We start from the raw sequence: 25136 nt of genomic DNA on the forward strand, positions 1-25136 counted from the left end.
AAGTGAGACCTTGTCTACCTACTTGTGGCTTAATAAAACCTTGTCCATTTTGTGGACTGCACAGATGTGTTTCATTACTTCCTATGCACTGTCTACTTCCACTAAAGAACGGGTACTGTCTGGGTCTTGATTGTTAAAAACGACCCCCATGTCTGCCTAGCTTTCCGTCTTGAATTGAGGTGGTCTGTTCTGACACAGCCATGATGATAGACCTTGGTGTGTATTGTAAAGTTAATGGTTAACCCTGTTTATTACTAAAAGCCCATGTCTTCTCCCAGACTCCCACTCGAAACTACATTCCCATTTTTCCCATCAAGTTCTCTTTCTTTGTGGTTAGCTACTCCCTTGTGCTCTTTCCATTCCTGACACACCTCAAACACACAACCCTTATTTGATGAAAGAATGCATGAAATATGATAGGGAGAAGGTGCAGGTGAGAACAATATGAACGGTTAACAGTCATATTGGTCTCCTATAGACTGCCTATAGCAGCATTGCTACTACTCAGTAGGGGGTTGTAGTCCATAGAGCTCATATGTAAATAGAGTTGCCTCTGAACTGGCAGGTGTTTCATTGTTTCTCTTTGAGGGGCAGTGGTTCCATATTCGAGTTGTGATCCACTGAAAGCCTTTTAAACGAACCTGGTTCCTCTCGAGGTTTCTTCCTACGTTCCTTCCTTCTAGGGAGTTTTTCCTAGCCACTGTGCTTTTTTCTCTTTGGGGTTTTAGGCTGGGTATCTGTAAAGCACTTTGTGACAACTGCATACGTTTGAATTTACCAGCTAGTTCTCACCCACCACTCAGGAAACACTGCTGTAGTCTTAAAAGATGTTTGCATCCCACATGGCACGCTATTCCCTATATAGTGCACTGCTTTTGATCAGAGCCCTGTAGGCCCAGATAACAAGTAGTGCACTATAAAAAAGAATAGGGTACCATTTGGGATGCATACGGTCTGTCTGTCACCAGTGGTAATGATGTGACCATTGGAGACGGAAGTCATGGCCCATCTATTTTAATCCAGGGGTACAGGGTTTGAGAGACCTATTTAACCGGCGATCACAGGTTTTTGCCACATCACTGAGCTGGATGAGACAGACTGGGACATAGATTTTTTTTTTTAAACGTGCTTTTTCAAAGACTAAGGCACCAGCCCATTTGAGAACAAGTCAAGTTGGAGGTTATTCCTGGTTTGACAATTGTTGATGTGACCGTCAGAAGCCATATGATAAATAGGCCACAGGAGGACAATACTATGTCTGTCCCAAATGGCACCCTATTCCCTATGTATCCCCATTTGGGATGCATATTATGACACAACGGAAGAGAGAAATAGCTGATAGTGTTTCTAAGGCTAGTCACACAGGTTGAACACAATACAGATAGACAGTACATTAGAGATTGAGGAGCACAATACTATGGTTGTATCCAAAATGGCTCCCTATTCCCTATGTAGTGCAGTAGTTTTGACCAGAGCTCTATGGATTTTGGTCAAAAGTCATCCACTATGTAGGGAATAGAGTGCGCTTATGACACAACGGAACAGAGAAACAGATGATATTGTGTTTCTAAGGCCAGTCACACAGGGTGAACACAAAGCATGGAACTTGATACAGATAAGACAGTGCAGGAGAGAATGAGTGAGTGGCTGAGAGCAGAATGGAGAGAGCAAGGAAGACCAATGGAAGCGATGGACAAAGAACTGGGCTGAGAAGAAAAGAGTGGGAGAAGGCTTGCCTGAGAGGAAGAAGAAATGGAGAGAAAGGAAGCGTACAGGGATAGAGGGGGAGAAAGGGAGGACAGGTGTTCTGTGGTAACAGAGCTTGTTTTTTCAAGGGGAGGAGGTAGCATACTCCACATCTCCTGCTCCGCCCCTATATGTGGTGCTACTGACAGCCTGGCGTAAAGTACAGTACGTCACACAAAGAAAACAAGCTATAGGGGGTGAAGGTTCCCCTAGGTACAGACCCAGAATCAGCTTCAACTCCCCAAATCGTAACCTTAGCCATTATGGGGAAAGTGCAAAACTGACCCAAGATCAGTGTCTAGAGGCAACTTGACCCGACACTCAAAAACACCGCACTATGGCCTGATCTTACCCAGCATATATTATAACCTTTACATTTAAGATATCTTAAAATACACATTTGCCTACAGATTAAGATTTAAATGTAGAGGGCTAAATACAATGTTATAATTTCATTCCACTAATTATCTAAATAAGTCTGAAATAGGTAGACAGAGGAAATGTAGTAGCCGTATTCTGAAATAGAAAATAAGTTTGTATGAATGTGAAGAAAAGGGAGGGGGAGAAGAGAGAAAGGGCAGAGGGGAAGAGAGGAATAGAGCTCCTCCTAATAATACATTGAACGAAAATATAAATGCAACAACTTCAAAGATTTTACTGAATTACAGTTCATAAAAGGAAATCAGTCAATTGAAATAAATTCATTAGACCCTAATCTATAGATTTCACATGACTGGGAATACAGATATGCATCTGTTGGTCACAGATACCTTAAAAAAAAAAAAAAAGGGTGTGGACCAGAAACCTAGTCAGTATCTGGTGTGACCATTTGCCTCATGCAGCGCAACACATCTCCTTCTGATAGTTGACCAGGCTGTTGATAGTGGAACGTTGTCCCACTCCTCTTCAATGGCTGTGTAAAGTTGCTGTATATAGGCAGGAACTTGAACCCACTGTCGTACACGTCGATCCAGAGCATCCCAAACATGCTCAACTGGTGACAAGTCTGAGCGTTTGCCTGGTTACGAAGCCGAACTGCAGTCAGGTCAAGACGATGAGCTTCTTTCAGTTCGTACAGAAATTCTTCAGTTGTGCAAACCCCCAGTTTCAGTTTCCGGGTGGCTGGTCTCAGACGATCCTGTAGGTGAAGGAGCCGGATGTGGAGGTCTGGCATGGTTACACATGGTGTGCGGTTGTTAAGCCGGTTGGACCTACTGCAAAATTCTCTAAAACGACATTGGTGGCTTACTGTAGTGAAATTAAATGATCTGGCAACAACTCTGGTGGACATTCCTGCAATCAGCATGCCAATTGCACACTCCCTAAAAACTTGAGACATCTGTGGCATTGTGTTGTGTGACAAAACTGCATACCTTTTGTCCCCCAGCACAAGGTGCACATGTGTTGGTGCACATTTCTGGGATCTTGTTTCAGCTCATGGAACAAACATTTCACATGTTTTAAAAAATATATTTTTGTTAAGTGTATATTTGTAAACAATTGTTTTAAATGTATGATCATAGTGCCCCTTACCTGTGACAGGCAAAACTGAATTTGATATTCTATAGTGTTGATCTAGGTTTGTCTTTGACTCATTTCAGTTCAACAATGATCTTTCATGTTCAATGATATGCTGCAATGTGAAAATCCAACTTCTCTCTAATTAGTAAGTACGGTTAAATTCCACTAACTTTCCCAGGGAGGGAATAAGCAGGGAATCACCCAACTGGGAGGTCTTGAAATTTAAGGAAAATGACAGAATTTTTCAACCCCATTAGCAAGGAAAAAAGAAGCATACAGTGACATTGTATAAAAAGTTAATTTCAATTATTTAATTAACCTAATAATAGAAAACCATTAACAGGGAAAAGAACATTAAAACTGCAGCCTCGGGAGGATAGGATAAAAATTAAAAAAAAGTGATGCTTATTTTAAAAAAGAAAAAGGATTTTATTCTCCCTCTCCAAAAAAAGACAGAGACAGAGGGGCACGCACACGTCGTCTTCACTGGTCAGGGGGTGATTTTCATCTGGACTGTTCAACTGAAACAACAAGAGGGAGTGGTTAGTTTACAGCATCAAGCAGTGCACCCATATAAAATGACTGGCAGATGCTGGGTACAACAAAAAAATACCCTCAAAATAAAATGGATCCCTTCAGCATAACTATACAGATCACATACTTGGAATGACTAGGTAATAACCAAATGCTCTAAAGTGTCATCAACAATTCCTTTGAAGGAACAATTGCAAGCAGCACTGGCATTGCAAACAGTACTAATTAAGGAAATTCCAAAACCCAGAGGAATAAATGAGAAGTGAAAACATGGTTGTGTCTGAAATGGCATCCTATTCAGCGCACTACTTCTGACCAGAGCCTATGTAGCTCTGATCAAGAGTAGTGCCCTACATAGGGTGACATTTAAGACAAAAAAAATAAATGAAAAAGTACTGCAGTAGCACATGAAATCCAAATGAGTGCTAGACTAGTTGGTTGGATATAGCTTACTGTAGGTGGAGATGTCAATCTCTTCTGGGAGCTCTGCCACGTTGACCTCGAAGCGGTCCTGCACATCGTTCAGGGTCTTGGCGTCGGTCTCGTCAGACACAAAGGTCACGGCCAGACCTTTCGTCCCGAACCTGCCGGCACGGGCCACTCTGTGCAGGTAGGTGTCGGAATCCTCGGGCATGTCGTAGTTGAAGACGATGTTGACGCGCTCAATGTCCATCCCTCGGCCAAACAGGTTGGTGGCCACCAGGATCCGCCTCTGGAAGTCCTTGAACTGCTGGTACCGGGAAAGCCTAGGGGAGGAAGGGAGGCATCCATAGATTTAAAATAAGTACAACAGGCATTATACTTGCTGCTTCACTCCTGTGGGTACACTGAAACTGTGACCCACAAACATGTCATCATAGAGAACTTTATAGTTCAGTCCCTCTGGATAACAGCTTCTACTACATGACTATTATAGAAAATGTGCATGTAAATGAGATTCTCCATTTGATTGCTCAACTTCTCCGTCCTCACCACCTCCTTTTGAAAAAGAAAAGTCAAAAGCAACTGAGGAGAGGAGGAAAGGTGCTAGTATGAAATTAGACTCCATTCACACATCATGAAAATGACATTTACAGGGGTGGCATCCCAAATTAAAATGTGTAAAGTGGTAAAAAGAGATGTAGCTAGACATTTCATGCTACTTATCGTTTTAAATATGCGCATGCTTCTCAGAGTAAGCAGCTGATTCAAAAGGGGAGGGGTAGATGTCAACTTGTGCTTCCTCAGCAGGAGGCGACGAGAACACTGTTTGCCTACTAACGAATTGACACCTCAACCACTTATTGGTTCACGGATAAGAGAGGACGGAGTCGTCAAGGAATGGTCTTTTGTCCTAATGAGAATTTCCCAATGAAAGCCAAGACCAATCCCAAATCTACCCCTAAACCCTATGCACTTATTGATATCTGAGATGATTTGAAGTGTAAGCAATATCCTAATATTGCTTATACCAATCAAAACCTCTCAGATTTTAACAAGTGTATAGACTGTATGGTTTAGCCAGTTATTCCTCTCCGTCAGAACCCACCTCTCCTCCTGGGCCATGCCTCTATGGATGGCGATTGCAGGGAAGTTCTGCTCCACCAGCAGCTGAGACAGAGCCACACAGCGCTGCACAGACTTCACGAAGATCACCACCTTCAGACAGCGGAGAGAATGGCAGTGAGACTCCGAAGACAAACATGGGGCACAAACCCATGCTGCATCTGATATGGTACCCTGGCTTTACGCTGGTCAAATAGATGTACGCTCCGAAGACGAAAAACATAGGGCATAAAACTCACAGGCAGAAACTTTGTCGGTGCATAGACAGAGTTCACGTGAATAAGTATAATTGCATTTAAAACGTGACTTTCAAAATCCATGGGCAAAATACATTCAACTCACTCAGATTAAAACTAAAATAAATGACATTTTAGCATAAAAACCCCTGAAAAAATTTATTTTGTCCGTACCTGGTTGAACTCAAGCACATCGAGCAGGTCGAAGAGCTTGCGGTTCTTCTCGCTATCCTTCAGCTTGCAGTAGTACTGCTGCAGGCCGTGCAGCGTCAGCTTGGTCTCATCGTCCACAAACACCTCCATGGGCTACAGCAGGAAGGAGATATTCATTAAGCACCAAACACAACAGAGGGAGGGACTACCTGGACTTTCATTGCAAAACATTTTGCTACAGTGTGTCCAAATGAATCTAACATGGGGAAAAAGTGTCACTCTTTGGGCCAGTTCTATAAACCTAGTTACATTAAGTGAATACCTGAGTAAACCACATTCTGTGTTGGTGAATGAAGAACTACAAATGTGATTGTGAACGTCAATTACTAGTACTAGAGCTGGGTGGAACTTATAGCTTTAATGCAAGGACTGTTACTCCCGAAAATGTCCCAAGGCAGGGGTAGAGCCCCAGACCCAGGTTAAGAGAGTCACTCTGCCCCCCTGATATGGCCACTTGTGAGATGGACAGTCACGAGCAGGCAAAGCTTAGAGGGGCTTGACTGGAACTTTGTACATGAATATTAAACCATATACAAAAATCACTTAACTCTTAAAAAATAAAGGGGCAATCAGCAGTTTCTACACCAACTTTTGGACATTTAAATTAAAAGAATATAACAAATGCCTCATGAGCCCAGTTCAACTTTCGTACCCAATCAGACCCCAAAATATAAGCTTGTTTCACTCCAATATTTGTAAACGAAGTAAAAGTAAAAACTATATAGCCTCAAAACATGGTCAAAATGATCATTCTGATATCATTGGTCAGTCCTTGCATCCATAGCTCTACAAATTTGAGAGTGGTTAAATTTCTCCAGACCTATCCCTCAGCTTTTTACCGAAACGGGACGAGGAAGATGCTTCATGTTTTTACTGCCCATTGCCTCTTTAAAAGTGCAATTAAGGGAGATTGGTTAAGCTGTGTGCGTGCGAAAAACTGCTCCTTTAAGTTTCAGAACATGTACATAACTTGTTGTTACGAGAACCCCTTCCAACTTACATCCTGCATGAACTTGCGGCAGACAGGGCGAATCTCTTTGCTTAGGGTGGCACTGAACATCATGCACTGCTTCTCGTGGGGTGTGAGCCTGAAGATGTCCTGAACATCACGCCTCATGTCTGAGGGAAAGACGATAGGAAAATAATTGTCAGTCACAAAAAAAAGTTGACCCCACTCAGTCTGAAATCCAAGTACTACATCAAATAAAACGTAAATACACTTTCCTACCGATTGGCTAAATCCTTGAGTCACACCATCTACCACAATCTGTTCCAAGATCCACTACTACTTAGTATGAAAGTGTATTAGAAGTGCATTCTAAGTGGTATGCTAGTAGGTACATTGAACACGTGTTCAATTGACCGTTCATCTTTGAAGTTTCAACTTACTCCCGTCACACACACACACACCTGGCATCATCCCCCCGTCCTACTCACCCAGCTGCTCCAGCATCTTGTCACACTCATCCAGGACAAAGTGCTTCACGTTCTTCAGGTTCAGGGTCTTGTTGCGGATGAGGGCCAGGATGCGGCCGGGCGTTCCCACCACGATGTGGGGGCAGTTCTTCTTCAGCACGTCCTCGTCCTTCTTGATGGACAGGCCCCCGAAGAACACGGCCGCCTTGACGGTGGGCATGTACTTGGAGAAGCGTTCATACTCTTTGCTGATCTGGAAGGCCAGCTCTCGTGTGTGGCACATCACCAGCACAGACACCTGGTAGACAGAGAGGTAGGTAGGGGAGGATGGACATCAGAAAAACAAAAACCACAAGATTATCCAATAGGATAGAAAAGCACTGTGTAAAACAGTGAGATTAAAAGCAGAACAAATTCAGACTGCAATAGGGTAGCACATTAGGGTTTGACCGAGGTAGGCTGGCATTGTAAATAAGCATTTGTTAACCGACTTGCCAAATAAAAAGTTGGCGATTAGATGTAAACACTTTACGCAAGTTTCCCAGATATATATTAAGCTCATTCCTAAACTTAAAAGCACTCAATGGATTCTCCATTGAAAGCTATTTTTAGTCCAGGAGGAATAGGCTTCAATGTAACCGCAATTCAATGGCTGCGTCCAGTGTAAAGATGAATTTCATTATTCAAACACTCACCTGCCCGTCCACAGGTTCAATCTGCTGCAGGGTGGCCAGTACAAACACAGCCGTCTTGCCCATACCAGACTTGGCCTGGCACAGGATGTCCATGCCCAGGATGGCCTGTGGGATACACTCGTGTTGGACTGAAAGACAGAAACACAAGTCAGAAGTATTTATTTAACTAGTCAACTCAGTTAAGAATAAATTCTTATTTACAATGACGGCCTACGAAAAGGCGGGGACACAAAACTACATAGAGAGACCTAAGACAACATAGCAAGGCAGCAACACATGACAACACAGCATGGTAGCAGCACAAAACATGGTACAAACATTGGGCACAGACAACAGCACAAACGGAAAGGTAGAGACAACAACACGTCACACAAAGAGCAGCTACAACTGCCAGTAAGTGTCCATGATGGAGTCTTTGAATGAAGAGATAAAACTGTCCAGTTTGAGTGTTTGTTGCTGAAGAGACAAGCGACCCAGGGATGTGTGCACTTTGGGGACATTTAACAGAATGTGACTCGCAGAACAGGTATTGTATGTGGAGGATGAGGGCTGCCGTAGATCTCAGATAGGGGGGGAAGTGAGGTCTAAGAGGGTTTTATAAATAAGCATCAACCAGTGGGTCTTGCTACAGGTATACAGAGATGACCAGTTTAAGTATTTACATTTTAGTCATTTAGCAGACGCTCTTATCCAGAGCGACTTACAGTAGAGTGCATACATTTTATTACATTTTTAAATACTGGTCCCCTGTGGGAATAGAACCCACAACCCTGGCGTTGCAAGCGCCATGCTCTACTAACTGAGCTACATAGTATGATGGGTTTGATGTAATCCTTGAAGGAGGATACATGTATAACTCAGTGAATTACTTTCAAGCGGGGCCCATATATAGAGCACTACTTTTGAACAAAGCCCTATGGGCCCTGCTCAAAAGTAGTACACCATGTCAGGAATAGGGTGCTATTTGAGACACACAGAATGGACAAAGTCAAAGACAGTCCTTGGTTGAAGGTGGGCAGTGCCTGTGAGACTCACCTTCAGAGGGATGTTCAAAGCCACAGTCGACAATGGCGCGGAGCAGCTCTGGTTTGAGCAGGAAGTCTCGGAAACCGGAGCTGTGGATGGAGACGTAAGAGCCCTTTACCTCCTTCTTGCCCGCAGGTGTGGCGGTCTCCGGGGCAACCTGAGGCTCCTCATCCTCTTCATAGTCCAACAGCTCGTTGTCAACATCGTTCTCTGCCATTCTAGAGAAGGGGTACTTGCATTAGTTGAAGCTAGGAAAGACTAGTTTGGGGGGGAGGACTGCATGAACAGTAAATTCAGAAGGTTAATTGAAATGCCAATTCAATAATCTATGTAAAATTCTTCATCTAACCTTAGTTATATTAAATGATTACGATTCTTGTAACTTCACTTCCTGAATTGAATCCTAGTGAAACATCGCCGTCTAGCACAGAGTTTCCCATACTAGGTCCTGGGGACTCCAAGGGGTGCACGTTTTGTTTGCCCTAGCATTACACAGCTGACTCAAATAATCAAAGCTTGATGAGTTCATTATTTAAATCAGCTGTGTAGTGCTACGGCAAGACCCAAAACGTGGACCGAGTTTGGGAAACGCTGGTCTGAGGTGTATTCCTACATAGCATTAGCTAGCTAGGCTGCTAATAATGCTAGTAGCAGGCCGCACTCACACCACCAAAGTTTGATAGTATGCAAATGGAAAGCGAATACATTTGACACTATCATTACAATTTACCTAGCTAGAAACAAGGATTGGACCAGCGACCACCCAGTTTACAGTAGTTAGCCAGTTGCCAGATTCAATTAAGCTGAACAGGGAGTCATGCCTCAGACAATGGCAGCCGCCTCCTCTCATTCAAACTTTATGACAGAAAAGTGCTATAAAAATGGACAATAATAGGTTCCAAATGCAGGGTGAACATTCAGAAACGTTGACTCAAATTAATAACAAGCAAGACATTTCTAGGGCCTAACTTCACCTAAAATGTAATTCTCGGAACCAACCTGCGACACACTGCTAGCAGAAGTTAACTGCTAACTGACATGACCGTGCTAGTACTAACATTAGCTTGACGCAATGCTAAATGTATTAGCTAGCCAGATCGCACAAGGTTTTAGCAAAAATTAACAAAAATATAGCCGAACATTGCAACTTATGGCGTTATGGAAAGAGAAATAGATGTCTCCATTTTACAATCCATGCGATATTGAAAATTACTCAATACAGCACATTTCCTATGCAATTAAAATACACTTACTTCTCGGTGTTAATTCAAATCGGCTTCGACTTTAACTGCTTGCTAGGTTCACAGAGGGGCAGTCCTCAAGTACTTTCGTCCGGAAACACTGTGCTCGTGTATTCGTGGCCACTATTGGTCAATTTTAAAGACAATCTCCCCAAACCGGTCTGAAAACGAACCATGATTGGCCTATTCAAATGCCGATCTTGAAAATGCCAGCAAATAAGGCGGGATTTCACCAGCTACCCTAAATTTAATTGTGGGCATAATTTCTTGTTTGACCACACTGTTATGAAAAAAGTACACGGTGATAGGCTTATTCAGCAATAATGTAAACATTTCTGATTTCTGTAAATTATAGCTACGTATGACTAGGTTTCCTCACCCAGAAATGATTTCTGAATTTAGATTCGAATCGATTAGATTAATTTATTAGTCACATACATAGCGTCGCAGATGTAATTGCAGGGTACAGTGAAATTCTTTAGATCTGAACTCCAACAGTGCAGGTCAAAACGATAAGTGAATGAAATATATTTCCAACATTTACAAACCAACAGCCTGCATTCATCCAGTTTGTATAAATTATGATAGAAGTGTGACATGAAGCTATATGGGGCATTTTGGGTATAGGGGTAATGACTGTCTTGGACAAATAGGCAGTTGGCTTAAAATATTTATTCATAATGCCCTGATCAAATCAGCTTACCACATCTGTCTTCCCTCACCAAACCCATCAATGATTTGATTTATTTGACCATAATAAGTTGATTGGTCCATATTATTGACACTAAATAGATGTTATTTTAACCGTTGCTGTTAAAAGTCCAACAGTGGGAGTATGCATACTGATGATGGCGCGACTTAATTCCTGACTATTTCAGTTATGGCCAACAGAGGGCAACATTTATCCATAAAATACGATTAAACCTAACTGAACCTAAGTGAATTGGGTTACATTGTAAACTTTATAGAGATTTCGTATGTGATCAGAAACAATGCATTCATTTCCCAGAGTGGTCGCTCTGTGCTATTGTAGTTGACGTAATAATGTACAATGGCATGACGTAATATATGGCTTATGACGTAAACGCACTCAAGAGAAGGTTCAGTGCCTGCTTCTGGAACAGTTGAGTTGATGATTTGCAAAGGACAGTCATCTTCATGTTCAAATAAATCATTTTGAGTGGACAAAGAGGACATTCTGTGAGTACAGCAAAACGGGCCAAGATTTTGGAAAAAAAATATTGAAATGTATTTTAAAATGTATTTGTTTATAAAAAAATGTCAGGTCCAATCTGAGAAGGGTGCCTGAAAGCACAATGGATAGAAATCATAAACGGTTGAAAAAAATTCTTCAAAAAGTAAGTCTCATAAGTGATAAAACATTTTTTGTTAATTCTGGGGCTTACTCTCTTGATATGTAATGAGGCTATCTTCTTGGTAGTATAGCCTATATGCTGTAAAAACAGATTGACATGATTTATAATTGGAGAAGTGGGCATAATAATGGAGGGCTCAAGTTAAATGTATTTCCTTATGTTCCTGTACCCCAGGCTGGGATCCTCCAAGCTAGTGCTGGAGAGCAGGTGCTCCAGACAGACGTCCATTCCGCTGGCCATGATGGACTAAGGCTGCCAGCCCTGGGAGACTGCCCCAAGGACAGCCCTCTAAAGGTAAGAAACAGCTTTTAGTTCTGTTGCAAAACGTCTGGTTGTAACAGAGACCAGTTGGTTTTAATCTAGTAATATGACGGGTTGAAAACCAGTTTACAACGATATAATAACGTAATAAAGACACATGGACCAACTACTAGTTAGAACTAATAGTATTGTAATTCTGATTGTAATTCTAAGGTCATGATTTATAATTGGAGAAGTGGGCATAATAATGGAGGGCTCAAGTTAAATGTATTTCCTTATGTTCCTGTACCCCAGACTGGGACCCTCCAAGCTAGTGCTGGAGAGCAGGTGCTCCAGACAGACGTCCATTCCGCTGGCCATGATGGACTAAGGCTGCCAGCCCTGGGAGACTGCCCCAAGGACAGCCCTCTAAAGGTAAGAAACAGCTTTTAGTTCTGTTGCAAAACGTCTGGTTGTAACAGAGACCAGTTGGTTGTAATCTAGTAATATGACGGGTTGAAAACCAGTTTACAACGAGATAGTAACGTCATTAAGACACATGGCCAACTACTAGTTAGAACTAATAGTATTGTAATTCTGATTGTAATTCTACAGTTATGATTTATAGTTGGAAAAGTGGGCATAATAATGGAGGGCTCAAGTTAAATGTAATTCCTTATGTTCCTGTACCCCAGGCTGGGATCCCTCCAAGCTAGTGCTGGAGAGCAGGTGCTCCAGACAGACGTCCATTCCGCTGGCCATGATGGACTAAGGCTGCCAGCCCTGGGAGACTGCCCCAAGGACAGCCCTCTAAAGGTAAGAAACAGCTTTTAGTTCTGTTGCAAAACGTCTGGTTGTAACAGAGACCAGTTGGTTTTAATCTAGTAATATGACGGGTTGAAAACCAGTTTACAACGATATAATAACGTAATTAAGACACATGGACCAACTACTAGTTAGAACTAATAGTATTGTAATTCTGATTGTAATTCTGATTGTAATTCTAAGGTTAACCCTTATGTGACATGTCACTTAGTACCACCATGCCTATGGTGAAATAGGTGGTTTCTATGGTGATATGATTTCCCCACTGTTGTTATTTGTCTCAGAACCTTGTGCCGAAGCCCCCACAAGGCCCCAGGCCCAGCCGAGAGACCAATATAGCAAAGGCAGAAAAGAAGGCCAGAGAGGCTATCAAGCCTAGAAGTGCTAGGGAGGCTAAGGCAGGGGTGAAAAACCTAAGCCTCCAAGTAGTTGGTGTGTTGGCACTGCCTCAAACTCTTCAATCTCGAACAACCTGTTACAGTGAGTATTCATCTCCATTTCCAAAATTCTTGGATTTTTTGATAGAATTCTAAAAGGATATATGGTGGAAGGATCCACTAATATCTACGACTCTCCTCTTTCTGTAGGTGTCCTGCCAGCTATCAAGAAGGGCACTAAAGTTACTAAAATGGAGACAACACGTGGGTATTGGTGACACAGTGTTTATTCCTGATTATACAACTTCAATAGAATCATTGCTGTGGTCACTAGCTTGTTCGTTGGTAATTCTGATTGTCTTCTGTTTCAGAACCCCCAGGTCCCCTGACACCTAATGATGGGGAGATAATGATCTCCTCTCCATCTGTTGATGACCTCCTGACCCCAAAGAGTGATGTCACGTCCGAGGCTAAGAGTGATGATGCCTCCTGTCCAATTTCACCTGAGGCGTTCTCTCTAACAATCTTCCTGAAGTCTCACCCGTGAGTCCTGCTGTGAACCTCATTATGTGCAGAAAAAATATAATCTATGTAAACACTAGTTTAAGTTGGCAATGATTCCTGGTGTTTGTTTGTTTTCCAGTCAGAGAAAGCTTATCAGGAAGTTCCTCAAACAAATGGTAAGTCCCCCATTTTTTCTGCTTTCAAGGGTGGAGTGATCATCGGAAAAAACTATCTTGTAACATAAAAACTACTAGCTGTCAGATTGTTGTTTTCTGTTTCTCTTTCTAAGAATGTGACAATAGGCGACCTGGACGAGATCATCGAGTGGGTGGTGTGTGTCTCCAGTGAGGTGTTCCTCCCAGTGATGGCTCTGCACAGGACCTCCAGACCAGAGTCGTCAGACTCATCCCGCTGGGGGTCAGGTGTGCTCCAGATTGTCTCTGAAAAGTTCCACCAGCGGAGTTCTGAGCCGAAGGGAAGGCTCCTGGGCGGGCAGCCGCCCACTCCCCCTTCTGAGACCGACAAGGAGCTTCAGGGCATAGCAGATCTGTCTGTGAGTAACATCCTGAAAAGGGCCCAGGAGGACCTCTTCTCTTCTGGTGAGGATGACCTGGAGAACACCCATCCAGGCATCACTCTGACCGAAGAGAAGCTCTCCAGCATCTTCTCAGAGCTGTTCAGGGATGCCTGTGAGAGTGCCCAGGAGGCCGCCAGACGGATCCACCACATGAGGTCTGGAAGAGGCAACAACAGCCGAAATGGGATATGCCCTGGGTCATCACAGGGATCGAGCAGGTCCAACATGCCAGAGTTGGGAGAACTGGGGTCAGTGAGGAGGCCCAAGGGAAGTGACGTCCATAAAGTCCTTAGCGAGGGGTCCTTCCCTGTCTTTGCCCTGTTTGGGGAGAGGCCAGGGGAAGTTGGGGAGACCAGCAGCCCTGCTGGAGAGATGGACGAGACCCAGACTGCCAGCACTCCCAGCATTCCCCGGTCTGGGCATGGCGGCAGAAGGAGTAGCCAGACCACCATTCCCACCACCGGCCACAGAGAGGCAGGTGTCACAGCCAGTAACATCTTTGATGTTATTCTTCATCTGGCGCACTCCGACACTGACCGGGAACTCCACCAGGAGTTCAGCAGTGAGGATGATGTTTCACTGAATGACATCATGGACATGAAGTTAACCCCGGCAGTGGAGCCCCTGGGGCAGATGCTGTCCTCATGGAGGCTGGTCAACAGGATCTTCAGGGGGAAGGTCCACTACTTTGGGAAGGAGCTCATCTGCAAGGTGTATCAGATGCTTCTGGACACCGGTATGGGCAGGAGGCCAATGGCCCGCCAGAGCAGGTCCGAGCCCACCCTGAAAGACCTGGCTGCCAACCGTAGGCTCTCCAATGAATTCTTCACAGACGTGCTGTACATGTTCATCCAACGGGCCATTAAGAATCTGCTGGAGAACTTCTTGGGTCTGCCGACCACCCCACCGGGTAGAGACATTATGTGGAATGACAACTTCAACTGGATGTATAGGGACGGCTGGGGGGACACCCCCACATCCAGCGAGGAGGACAGCGACTCCACCTGGTCAAGTGGGCTTGGGGAGGAGGAGGCAGAGTCCCATGGGAGGTGGGCCGCTCTGTTGGAGAAGGGCAGCTTCCTGACCCTCCAGTCCTCCAGCTCCCTCTCCGATGACAACAAGGAGGCACTAGGTTAGTTATTATGTTGTTTTTACTGTCTTTTGCACCTGCACATTCCCCTTCTTTCTTTTCCCTTATTATCAGTAATGGTATTTTCATTTTCTCTCTCCTCTTTTTTTCTTATTTTTCTATACAGTGTTTGGAGACATTTTATGTGTGAACTATTACTTTAAATCAAATGTCAAACTCATTCTATAGAAGGCCGGGTTTCTGCAGGTTTTCACTCCACCCTTGATTGATGAATTAAGGTCACTACTTAATAAGAAACTCCTCTCACCTGGTTGTCTAGGTCTTAACTGAAAGGAAAAAACTAAAACCCGCAGACACTCGGCCCCCCATGGAATGAATGAGTTTGACACCCCTGTATTAAATACATGTTTATTTGACTAGGGGCCATCTACCAGGTCCTGACCACCAGGGTGGGAGACATCCTGAACAGTACCTGCAACGACGATTACAAGGCCAGGCTCATCATCCAGAAAGGTACACTTATAACCTGTTTTACTCATATGACCAGTAATAACAATGTAATAACCTGTGTAATAACCAGTGTATTACCATTATAGTAAATGTGCTAGATACTGCATAGTGTTATACATGAATGTGGCTTTGAACCATTTCAGAATATGAGTGTGTTTTCTTAGGATTGGATTCCGGTGCCAGGGAAAGGTTCCCTGACTCTCCGTGTCCCTCTTCACCCAAGGACGAAGAGGAGGTGGTTGTGAGTGGCATGACTGTCTCATACCCTAAACCCTCCACCTCAACCCAGGCGGCATGGGCAGCTCCTGCCCAGACTCTGGACGTTTTTCTGCCCAGACCCTGCCTGGATGAAGAAGAGGTAGTGCCCAGCACCTCCATGAAGGACAACTCTGTGACGACCACCCATGCAGCACGGGCAGCTCCTTCCCAGACCCTGGAAGAAGAGGTGGGGGGAGCTGAGGTGTCCGACGTGAGTGACAGCTCCATGATGCCCACCAAGGCCCTTGAGAAGATTCCCTCCCTCCTACCAGGCAAGATCCTTATCGAGGAGGACATCCGCATTCGCAGCACTCCCTGGGCCACCATCATGAGCCCCCAGACCCTGAAGCTCATCCTCCAGGGCATCATGCGCCGACTGGAGGCCTCAGAGTCCCCCCAGACAAGGAGGGCCAACGACCCCTTCAGGCTGATGAAGGATCTCTTTCTGGAGGTCCAGCATGCCCTTAAGTATGCTGACATCTCTGTCATCTTTGGCCTGGAGGAGAGCATCCAATTCATTGGGGAGGATGCGGTGAAGGCCATCGTGAAGACTGCAGCTAAAAGATTGTCTCTGCGTTCGGACTCCAACCGGGCTCAACTGTGTGCCGCGCGCTCTGGTGGCGAGGGAGCCATCAGGTGCATGGCGGACACCATCACACAAGTCATAGATGACTATTCCGAGGACTGGAGTTCCGACTGCCATTTTGGAGCCAGGAGGAGCTGTGCTAGTGGGAGGTCACACTCCTCAACCTCCTCAAGGAGTGACGTCACCTTCACCGAGGAGCTCTTGGCCCGGAGGGAAACCCTTGAAGAGGACCTAGAGGAGATGGCTGATGACAGCACTGGTTTGGAGAAGACCATTGTAAGCTCAGTCATCTCTGAGAAGTCCCAGGTAATTAGCTACCTTTCTGAGAGCACCGAGCCCATCAGCTGTGCCCTCTTCACAGATCTCGAGGACATCACCTCCACACAGGTGAGACAGACAAGAACCGGTAGATCGTTTAGTTATTTGGGCTGTTTGATTGTGAGGCATCGACTCAAATCTGTTTCTCTCTCTACTAAGAAGAAGGAGAAGGAAGAGGCTATGAAGGAAGAAGTGAGGAAGTCAGGAAAGAAGAAGCGAGGAAATAACAAGGACCAGAAGAAGAACAAGGTGTCTCCTCTTGGCAATGATAGTAAGTCCTCATGTTTGTCAGTCAACATGTGCATCTGTCTTCAGCACACTATTGTAATGTAAGGACGGGAGACTATGATGAAGTTATCAGAGTCTTATTCATTAGCCACTAAATGGAAGAGAACAGACTAAAACAGGGAGGAACTTTCTTGAACTTGCCAATAACAAATGCTTGTTTTTGTTTTCCGTTTCAAAACATTTTGCTACTGTGTGCCTTAATGAACACGACCCTGATTTCATGCCCTGTTCTCTGTCACCTGTTCAGGTACTGTGGCTGCAGATGAGCCGAAGAAAAAACAGGCTCTCTTCCCGCGGATCACAGCCGCCCTGGCAAAACTATTTTGCTTCCCCTGCAAAAAAAGATGCAAAAAGTAACTGTGCAGAGACCAGTTTGGGAAACCCTGATGCCACCTCCCCCCAACCCACTTTCTAAAAAAACATCAGAACAATCAGAAGAGGGAGACAACCCCCCCTACTCACAACCCATTTTATTACCCCCCCCCCCCATTTAATTTATTAAACACAACTTGCAGCTATTTTGAACTTCTTCTTTACTTTTTGTCTTACAGACCGACCTGCATGCTATAGATTCTTAAGGTCAATTTGCTGTGTACTGTCTACAGTATCATTGTTATGAGTATGTTCACTGTGCCAGTCATTATTTTTATTTTTACCTTTATTTAACTAGGCAAGTCAGTTTAGAACAAATTCTTATTTTCAATGACGGCCTAGGAACAGTGGGTTAACTGCCTTGTTCAGGGGCAGAACGACATATTTTTTAGGCTATTTTTTTAGGCTACCTGTCGCTATATAGGTATAGGCTAAATTCCCTAACCTAATTGCAATTTACATAATAAGGGTTACATTTTAATAATTCCCTCATTTTATCTTTCTTGAGAGGCAATACATCTCTAATACACTATACTCAATACCATACAGTAAGCTCACCGCTGTATGCCGATGACACCTGCAAGCCCCGCCTCCCCGCAGAATAAAGAATAGACATGAGTGGATAATTTCGGTGTCACTACAAAGGATACCTTAATTAAGCCAATTCATTGGCTTTAGACATGCCAATCATGTCTGTGTTGTAATCTGATTGGTGTGTGTACCACCTCATGGCAAATGGTGTAGAAACTCTGAAGCACTCCATTCTGTTTATGATTTCTATTTATGATTGACGGTGCTGTTTAAAGCTATTTTAATGTCTGCCTTATTTGTATTATTACATAGTTGGGGAGGACAGGGGAGAAAGGGTGGACAGCACCCTGTCTAGTAGTTGTAGCTAGTTAAAGGTCTTCTTGAGGAAGTGCCGACAGACGGACAGCTGTGCGAGTTCGCATTTTCTAATAAAACAGCAGCACGAGGGATGGCTTTGGCGTAGCATTTCGTACTGTATTTTTCATAAGGCGGCGAAGTCGACATTGTGAAGGTTTTATTCTGTGCTAGTTTCGTGGTTGCCGGGTGTTGGCATGACATAGCAGCTACGAGCAAGAGCCACTTCGATTATGGGAACATTCAGGTAGGCATTGCTGTTTTATTTATAAAGGTATCTATACATTATTTACTGTTGTTCTTGTTATAATTGCATGTGCCACAGAAATATTTGTTATGCATGTAGATGGATCGAGCGAAGTTTACGTTTATGCTCCAAAACAAAGCACTTAGACCCTGTGTATTTTTACATTGAGGAAGCCTTAATCTTCATCAGAGGTTACTCGGCGACAGCGGGGCTGATACTGCTCCATTTCTCTCTTGTTGAATTAATACAGTGGTCTTCATTTGCATATTTCCGGAAAGCGAATAGGCCCCTCAAATGGAAAGGGAAGGCAAGCGAAAAAGAAAATAGCCGAAATAGGCTACAAACCCCGTTATTTTTCTGTTTTACGCACAGAAGTAAGAGGACACATTGTAGCCTCTTCGCCTGCGCGGCCTCAATTTCATATATCGTTTTACAATCGTTGCAATGTTTTGAATGGCCTTCTTGTCACATTGAACTGCAAGACATAGGCTTGAGCTGCCATTTGAATTGGTGACAGATGCTGAAGCATCATCTGCAGCGCGAGAGCCTGTTGTACAGGTAGCAGCCATATGCATCAGCATATTGACTTGAAATCCGGGCTAAGTGCCATCACACAAACAGAAACAGGCATAAACCCACAGGATTACATCCTCAGCCAGTTCTTTGTAGCCTATACAACGCAGGTTATTTGTCCTTCAGATGTATGCTTTTTGCTAGTGAAGGCATGCTACAGCCGTTAGAATATTGTAGTCAGAAATGGATGTGCCTTGGCTTGGCTTTACTCCAAAAGATTATGAGAGCGAAAGATCTCAAACATTAGTATGAATTGCGGCTAACATTTTATTATGGAAGGGATATTATGGCTGACTATAAACAAGTTAAGTATTCTGCCCCAGGCGTCTGCATTCAGTCTCTTTTGGGGACTACTGTTCAAGGAATAAATTACCTGCATTTCAGACCAATTATGGTTAATATTATAAACGGTGGAATAGAACAGACTAGAGACATGCACCACCAAGTGAAAGCGCTGGGTAGATTTCACAGCACAGGGTGTGTTGAGTGAGAAATCAAGTCATTGCTTTTAGCCTTATCTAGGAAATGCACTCACCATACAGAGAGTGAAACACAAGGGCTCTCAAGAAAACAATTATCTGATCTTCACACATCCTCATGACCTTGTTTTGAAAAGAAATGCTATACCGTTTACCACACACACACACACACAGATGGGACATTTGAACATTACAGCTCAGTAAAAGTGACAGTTGGCATTCACACACAGCTGTGTAAACCTCACTTCTTTCTCATCATCGCTGCTACTTGCTGTTGCTACGGCAATCCATGCTGAGGTGAACTGTGAATGAATGGTAAGCTAATAGGCCTTTGATGTTGTCAGATGAACAGTCTTTGTGTTTTACACTGGCTTGGCTGTGGCGTGCTTCTGCTGTACAAACTGCTGAATGCCACAATAAGGGCCGTGGTAGTAGGAGGGAGGGATATCATCTACCTGTCCTGATGTCTGTCTGGATTGCTGTCAGGTTCTCTCTCTGTCTCTGCATCTCTGTGAGGGTCTCTCTGTCTGTCTCTGCATCTCTGACAGGTTCTATCTGTTCGTCACACTGACTCTCTCACTGTGGTTGGCTGGTTGTAGCGATCAACAGAGGCCTGCCCTGTGCTATAGGCTCCACGCCATTATCCTGCTGTGCTGCTGACGCTGAGATACTGGGAGCAACTCCATGACCTGACATACCAAGCCTAAAACTCCAGTATCCTGCCCTACTGCAGCTACTACAAGCTCCCTTCTAGTCTGTTGTTCCTGTCATTTTGGTAGCACTTTACATTACAGCACGGAATAAAGCGGTCATTGAATGGTAACTAGTTAAAGTTACTCACAAAGCAAACCATTATTTGCCCAGATACAGGATGCTACAGATCAGTATAACTGTATTGTTTCAGAGACATCACATACTAGAGGGGTGATAATACAATAACAACATGGCAGTGTTTCCCCTAAAATTCTCCAAATGTCTTGGCATGGGGCCCCCATTGATTTTGTTGTAATGTTTGAGTCACTCAGATACACTATATATACAAAAGTATGTGGACAGCACTTCAAATTAGTGGATTCGAACATTTCAGCTGACAGATGTATAAAATCGAGCACACAGTCATGCAATCTCCATAGACAAACGTTGGCATTACTGTCGAGCTCAGTGACTTTCAACGTGGCACTATCATAGGATGCCACCTTTCCAACAAGTCTGTTTGTCAAATGTCTGCCCTGCTAGAGCTGCCTCGGTCCACTGTAAGTGCTGTTATTGTGAATTGGAAACGTCTAGGAGCAACAGTGGCTTAGCCACAAAGTGGTAGGCCACACAAACACACAGAATGAGACCATTGAGTGTTGTAGCGCGTAAAAATAATCTGTCCTCGGTTGCAACACTCACTACTGAGTTCCCAACTGCCTCTGGAAGCAACGTTAGCATAAGAACTCTTCGTCCGGAGCTTCATGAAAGGGGTTTCCATGGCCGAGCAGCCGCACACAAGCCTAAGATCACCATGTGCAATGCCAAGCATTGGCTGGAGTGGCGTTCTCTGGAGTGATGAATCACGCTCCACTAGTTGGCATACCGACGGACAAATCTGGGTTTGGCGGATGCCAGGATTACGCTACCTGCCCCAATGCATAGTGCCAACTTAAGTTCCAGTGAAGGGAAATCTTAACGCTACAGCATAAAATTACATTCTAGATGATTCTGTGCTTCCAAATTTGTGGCAACAGTTTGGGGAAGGACCGTTCCTGTTTCAGCATGACAATGCCCCCGTGCACAAAGGGAGTTCCAAACAGAAATGGTTTTTCGAGGTTGGTGTGGAATAACTGGACTGCCCTGCACAGAGCCCTGACATTAACTCCATCGAACAGCTTTGGAATGAATTGGAACGCCGACTGCGAGCCAGGCCTAATTGCCCAGCATCATTGCCCAACCTCACTAATGCTTTTGTGGCTGAATGGAAGCAAGTCCCCGCAGCAATGTTCCAATATCAAGTGGAAAGCCTTCCCAGAAGAGTGGAGGCTGTTATAGCAGCAAAGTGGCGACCAACTCTATATTCATGCTCATGATTTTGTAATGAGATGTTTGACAAGCTTTTGGTCATGTAGTGTAGCATAAGAAAACAACATAAGCCATGGCAAAATGTGTAGAATTTCAGGAAACTAGCTTTAAAACTGTAAAATGTTTTCTCTTCCCCATGGCAAAATGTCTAGAATTGCGAGTAGTAGACACATTTGCTTTAAAACATCAACATTTTATCTCTGCTGCCATAGGAGGGCCTCTAAAAATGTTGATCGGAGAAGGCGCCGTTGGCCACGCCCACTTCCACGCCCCCCTATCTATTTCCCCACCTAGTCAGGTGAACAGGGCCTTGCCCTTTATTATGATAAACAAGCCCGGGCAACCATTTTACCAGAGCTGTTGTCTTGGTTGCACTTGTTTTCTAGGATCACGGGTGTCTGGTAATGTACAGGAATGATTCACCTCAGTTCACAGTTCACTCTCTCTGGGAGTATGATTAACGTCACCGCTCTATTGGCCCATTCCACTGTGTGTGGTAAACTATCCAGACCTGTTCTGAAACCCCAGAGGGAGGTTTCATATGGTTTAAAATAGAGCTGAATGAACACACAATCAACTGGTGACACAATGTCCCAGGGCTATTGTACCAAGTGGCACAGGTGTGCCAGTAATAGGTCAGATGGTTTCTGTTTGATGCCGCACTAACTATACTGGCCCCAGATCAGTTTGGATCAGTGCCCCAGAAAAGGGGATCTGGTTGGTTCATCTACTGTGGGAAAGTGAGGCTTAAACCAATCTCACGGACATCCCATGTATCGTTTATGTGTGTATTTTCTGTTAATGCCTAGGCAAATGCAAGGCCACCCAGGGTTATGTTGGTGTACAGTGTTTAATCTGTTTGTAATCTGTTTGAGGATAACGCAGCAGTGCTGGTGATCCTTTTAATCTGTATCTTATTGAATCACCTGATCAGGGTCAGATTGGCCTAGCCCCCCTCCGACGATACGCTCACTACCATTGCAGAATAAATGATTAGTCACATCGCATTGCTTTGGAATTCGTTTGGAGGGAGGATGGTGGAAATGTGTATTTTAAAGCCATGTTCCCCTTGGTATTCATGGAAACGTGATTATCAGGAGGGCGCTTATAGCTAAACTAGGAATTCAGGAAGCAATTCTTGTTCTAAATGTTTATACGTTTAGGGAACTTGGGTAGTCTGAGGGAGCTTCGCCGGATGACATGTCATTCTAATTAGCCCAAATGTCTGGTCATCATTCAAGCTTAACGTCAAAGCAACTTATTCATTAGATTCATCTCGATTCTAGATAACATCTGCTGTACAGGACCTTGGACCGATATAATGAATGTGTATATAATTCACTTTGTCAAGGAAGTTCATGTGGAGAACAGGCTGTCATTGCCATGACGATGTTGGATGACTAGGGGAGGTCAAGCCTAGTACAGACAAGGGTTAATATGCAGCCATTACAGAATCAGAGGGAATAGGTCAACAACAGTGACGTCAGAAGAGCACAGGGTTCATAATACTAACCCTAGACACCAGAGTGGGAGAAGAATTGGGCACTACATAGTGGACTACTTTTGACCAGGGCCCATTCCCAAGTAGCACACTATATAGATCATAGGGTGCCATTTTGGATGCTGCCACAGTCGCATGCACTTGGATGTTGTGGCGTTGAGGAACAAGCCACGTGTCAGCGGACAGACGGGAACAAAGCTGTAAATGAGATGTAGCAACAGCGAGGTTAAGGCGGACAGGAGGGAGGACTGGGGGATTAGCGTGGGAGCTGCCCTTGTGTCAAGCATGGCCTGAGGGGGATCACAACAAGTACAAGGAGGGAGAGAGGGGAAGGGATGGGTGGATTAGGGGTTCGGGGGGAGAAATGGGGGATAGAGAGGGTTGATAGTTGGTACAATAGGTCTGTCTGTTGCTGTGGGAGTGAGGATAGGAAGCGCTGAGGCGCACACACAATACGATAATTGTGCACGTGGATAGCGGTTTACATACAAACTCATGCATAGGCACAACACAGTGCTCACATTGAAGCTGCCCCATTCACGGCACGGGAGAAGCTGCTGTTTACATACACGCACACACACAACAGGGCTCACATTGAAGCTCCCTCATGTGCTGGGTACAGCCTTTGTTCCCCCAAGGCTACTATCTCCATCTCCAGTACTCTGCAGTCCCAAGTTCACCATGGTGGTGTCTCAAATTGCACCCTATTCCCTAAATAGTGCAGTACTTTTAACCAGGGCCCATAGGGCTTTGATCAAAAGTGGTGCACTATATAGGGTGCCATTTGGGAAGCACAACATACCACCTCCAAACACACTAAATGGGAGAACTTCTGCATTCAGCTACATTCAGTGCCATTTTTGTTGTTGTTGTTGTCCTACCGTTACCCTTAGAGAGATGTAATGTACTGATAGCCAGAGCAGCAATTGTCCCACATACTGCTGTAGTCTAGCATGACTCACAGAGTTTGGACTACAGCCTGGCTTCAATGACATTGCTGTATACCCCCTCTGGTGTACATCCAACTGTAGCTGGACTGGAATGATTCCTGGTGAGATGACAAATTGTGATGCCAGTAATTTAGGGGATTAGTTTTCAGAGGGAGACTAGTGTTATATTTACAGAGATTTGAAGGTTATTTCTTGCATTCGTTTCTTAAAAGGTAACTACAGTTGAAGTCTGAAATGTATATACACCTTAGCCAAATACATTTAAACTCAGTTTTTCACAATTCCTGACATTTAATCCTAGTAAAAATTCCCTGTCTTAGGTCAGTTAGGATCACCACTTTACTTTAAGAATGTGAAATGTCAGAATAATAGTAGAGAGTGATTTATTTCAGCGTTTATTTCTTTCATCACATTCAGTGGGTCAGAAGTTTACATACACTGAATTAGTATTTGGTAGCATTGCCTTTAAATTGTTTAACTTGGGTCAAACGTTTTGGGTAGCCTTCCACAAGCTTCCCACAATAAGTTGGGTGAATTGTGGCCCATTCCTCCTGACAGAGCTGGTGTAACTGAGTCAGATTTGTAGGCCTCCTTGCTCGCATATGCTTTTTCAGTTCTGCCCACACATTTTCTAAAGGATTGAGGTCAGGGCTTTGTGATACCTTGACTTTGTTGTCCTTAAGCCATTTTGCCACAACTTTGGAAGTATGCTTGGGGTCATTGTCCATTTGGAAGACTCATTTGCAACCAAGCTTTAACTTTCTGACCGATGTCTTGAGATGTTGCTCAATATATCTACATAATTTTCTTTCCTCGTGATGCCATCTATTTTGTGAAGTGCACTAATCCCTCCTGCAGCAAAGCACCCCCACAACATGAGGCTGCCACCCCTGTGCTTCACGGTTGGGATGGTGTTCTTCGGCTTGCAAGCATCCCCTTTTTCCTC

At 44.2% G+C, this 25136-nt stretch overlaps 3 protein-coding genes across 7 annotated transcripts in view; 2 read left to right on the plus strand and 1 right to left on the minus strand.

Annotated features, from left to right (window-relative positions):
• Positions 1-3556: 3556 nt before the first annotated feature.
• LOC106564644 (ATP-dependent RNA helicase DDX39A) lies at positions 3557-10333 on the minus strand. 2 transcript variants are annotated; one of them, XM_014130817.2, is made up of 9 exons: positions 10186-10333; positions 8942-9150; positions 7907-8034; positions 7233-7509; positions 6796-6914; positions 5757-5888; positions 5330-5439; positions 4255-4547; positions 3557-3788 (listed from the first exon to the last, which is right to left on the minus strand). In XM_014130817.2, exons 2-9 carry the CDS (start codon positions 9147-9149, stop codon positions 3772-3774), a joined length of 1284 nt encoding a protein of 427 aa, XP_013986292.1. In that variant the 5' UTR covers position 9150; positions 10186-10333; the 3' UTR covers positions 3557-3771. The 2 variants fall into 2 exon arrangements, with proteins under 2 accessions (XP_013986292.1, XP_045547172.1); XM_045691216.1 differs by lacking the exon at positions 10186-10333 and adding an exon at positions 9932-9950.
• An 867-nt stretch (positions 10334-11200) lies between these two features.
• LOC106564710 (uncharacterized) lies at positions 11201-17602 on the plus strand. 2 transcript variants are annotated; one of them, XM_045691217.1, is made up of 12 exons: positions 11201-11373; positions 11459-11531; positions 11724-11843; positions 12105-12605; positions 12899-13094; positions 13202-13255; positions 13363-13534; positions 13635-13671; positions 13785-15204; positions 15583-15675; positions 15837-17105; positions 17370-17602. In XM_045691217.1, the coding sequence occupies exons 4-12, from the start codon at positions 12468-12470 to the stop codon at positions 17477-17479; spliced, it is 3489 nt and encodes a 1162-aa protein (XP_045547173.1). In that variant the 5' UTR covers positions 11201-11373; positions 11459-11531; positions 11724-11843; positions 12105-12467; the 3' UTR covers positions 17480-17602. The 2 variants fall into 2 exon arrangements, with proteins under 2 accessions (XP_045547173.1, XP_045547174.1); XM_045691218.1 differs by lacking the exon at positions 11459-11531.
• Positions 17603-18211: 609 nt separating this feature from the next.
• LOC106564642 (EVI5-like protein) overlaps positions 18212-25136 on the plus strand; it is a 38424-nt gene continuing 31499 nt past the window's right edge. For 2 of the 3 annotated variants that reach the window (XM_014130810.2, XM_014130813.2), the window contains exon 1: positions 18213-18626. The gene's annotated coding sequence lies outside the window, so the exon portion shown is untranslated. Of the gene's footprint in view, positions 18627-20226; positions 20498-25136 lie in introns of all 3 variants that reach the window. The other variant, XM_014130811.2, reaches the window with a different exon arrangement.

Source organism: Salmo salar, chromosome ssa12, assembly GCF_905237065.1.
Source record: "Salmo salar chromosome ssa12, Ssal_v3.1, whole genome shotgun sequence".
NCBI classification, from domain to species: domain Eukaryota; kingdom Metazoa; phylum Chordata; class Actinopteri; order Salmoniformes; family Salmonidae; genus Salmo; species Salmo salar.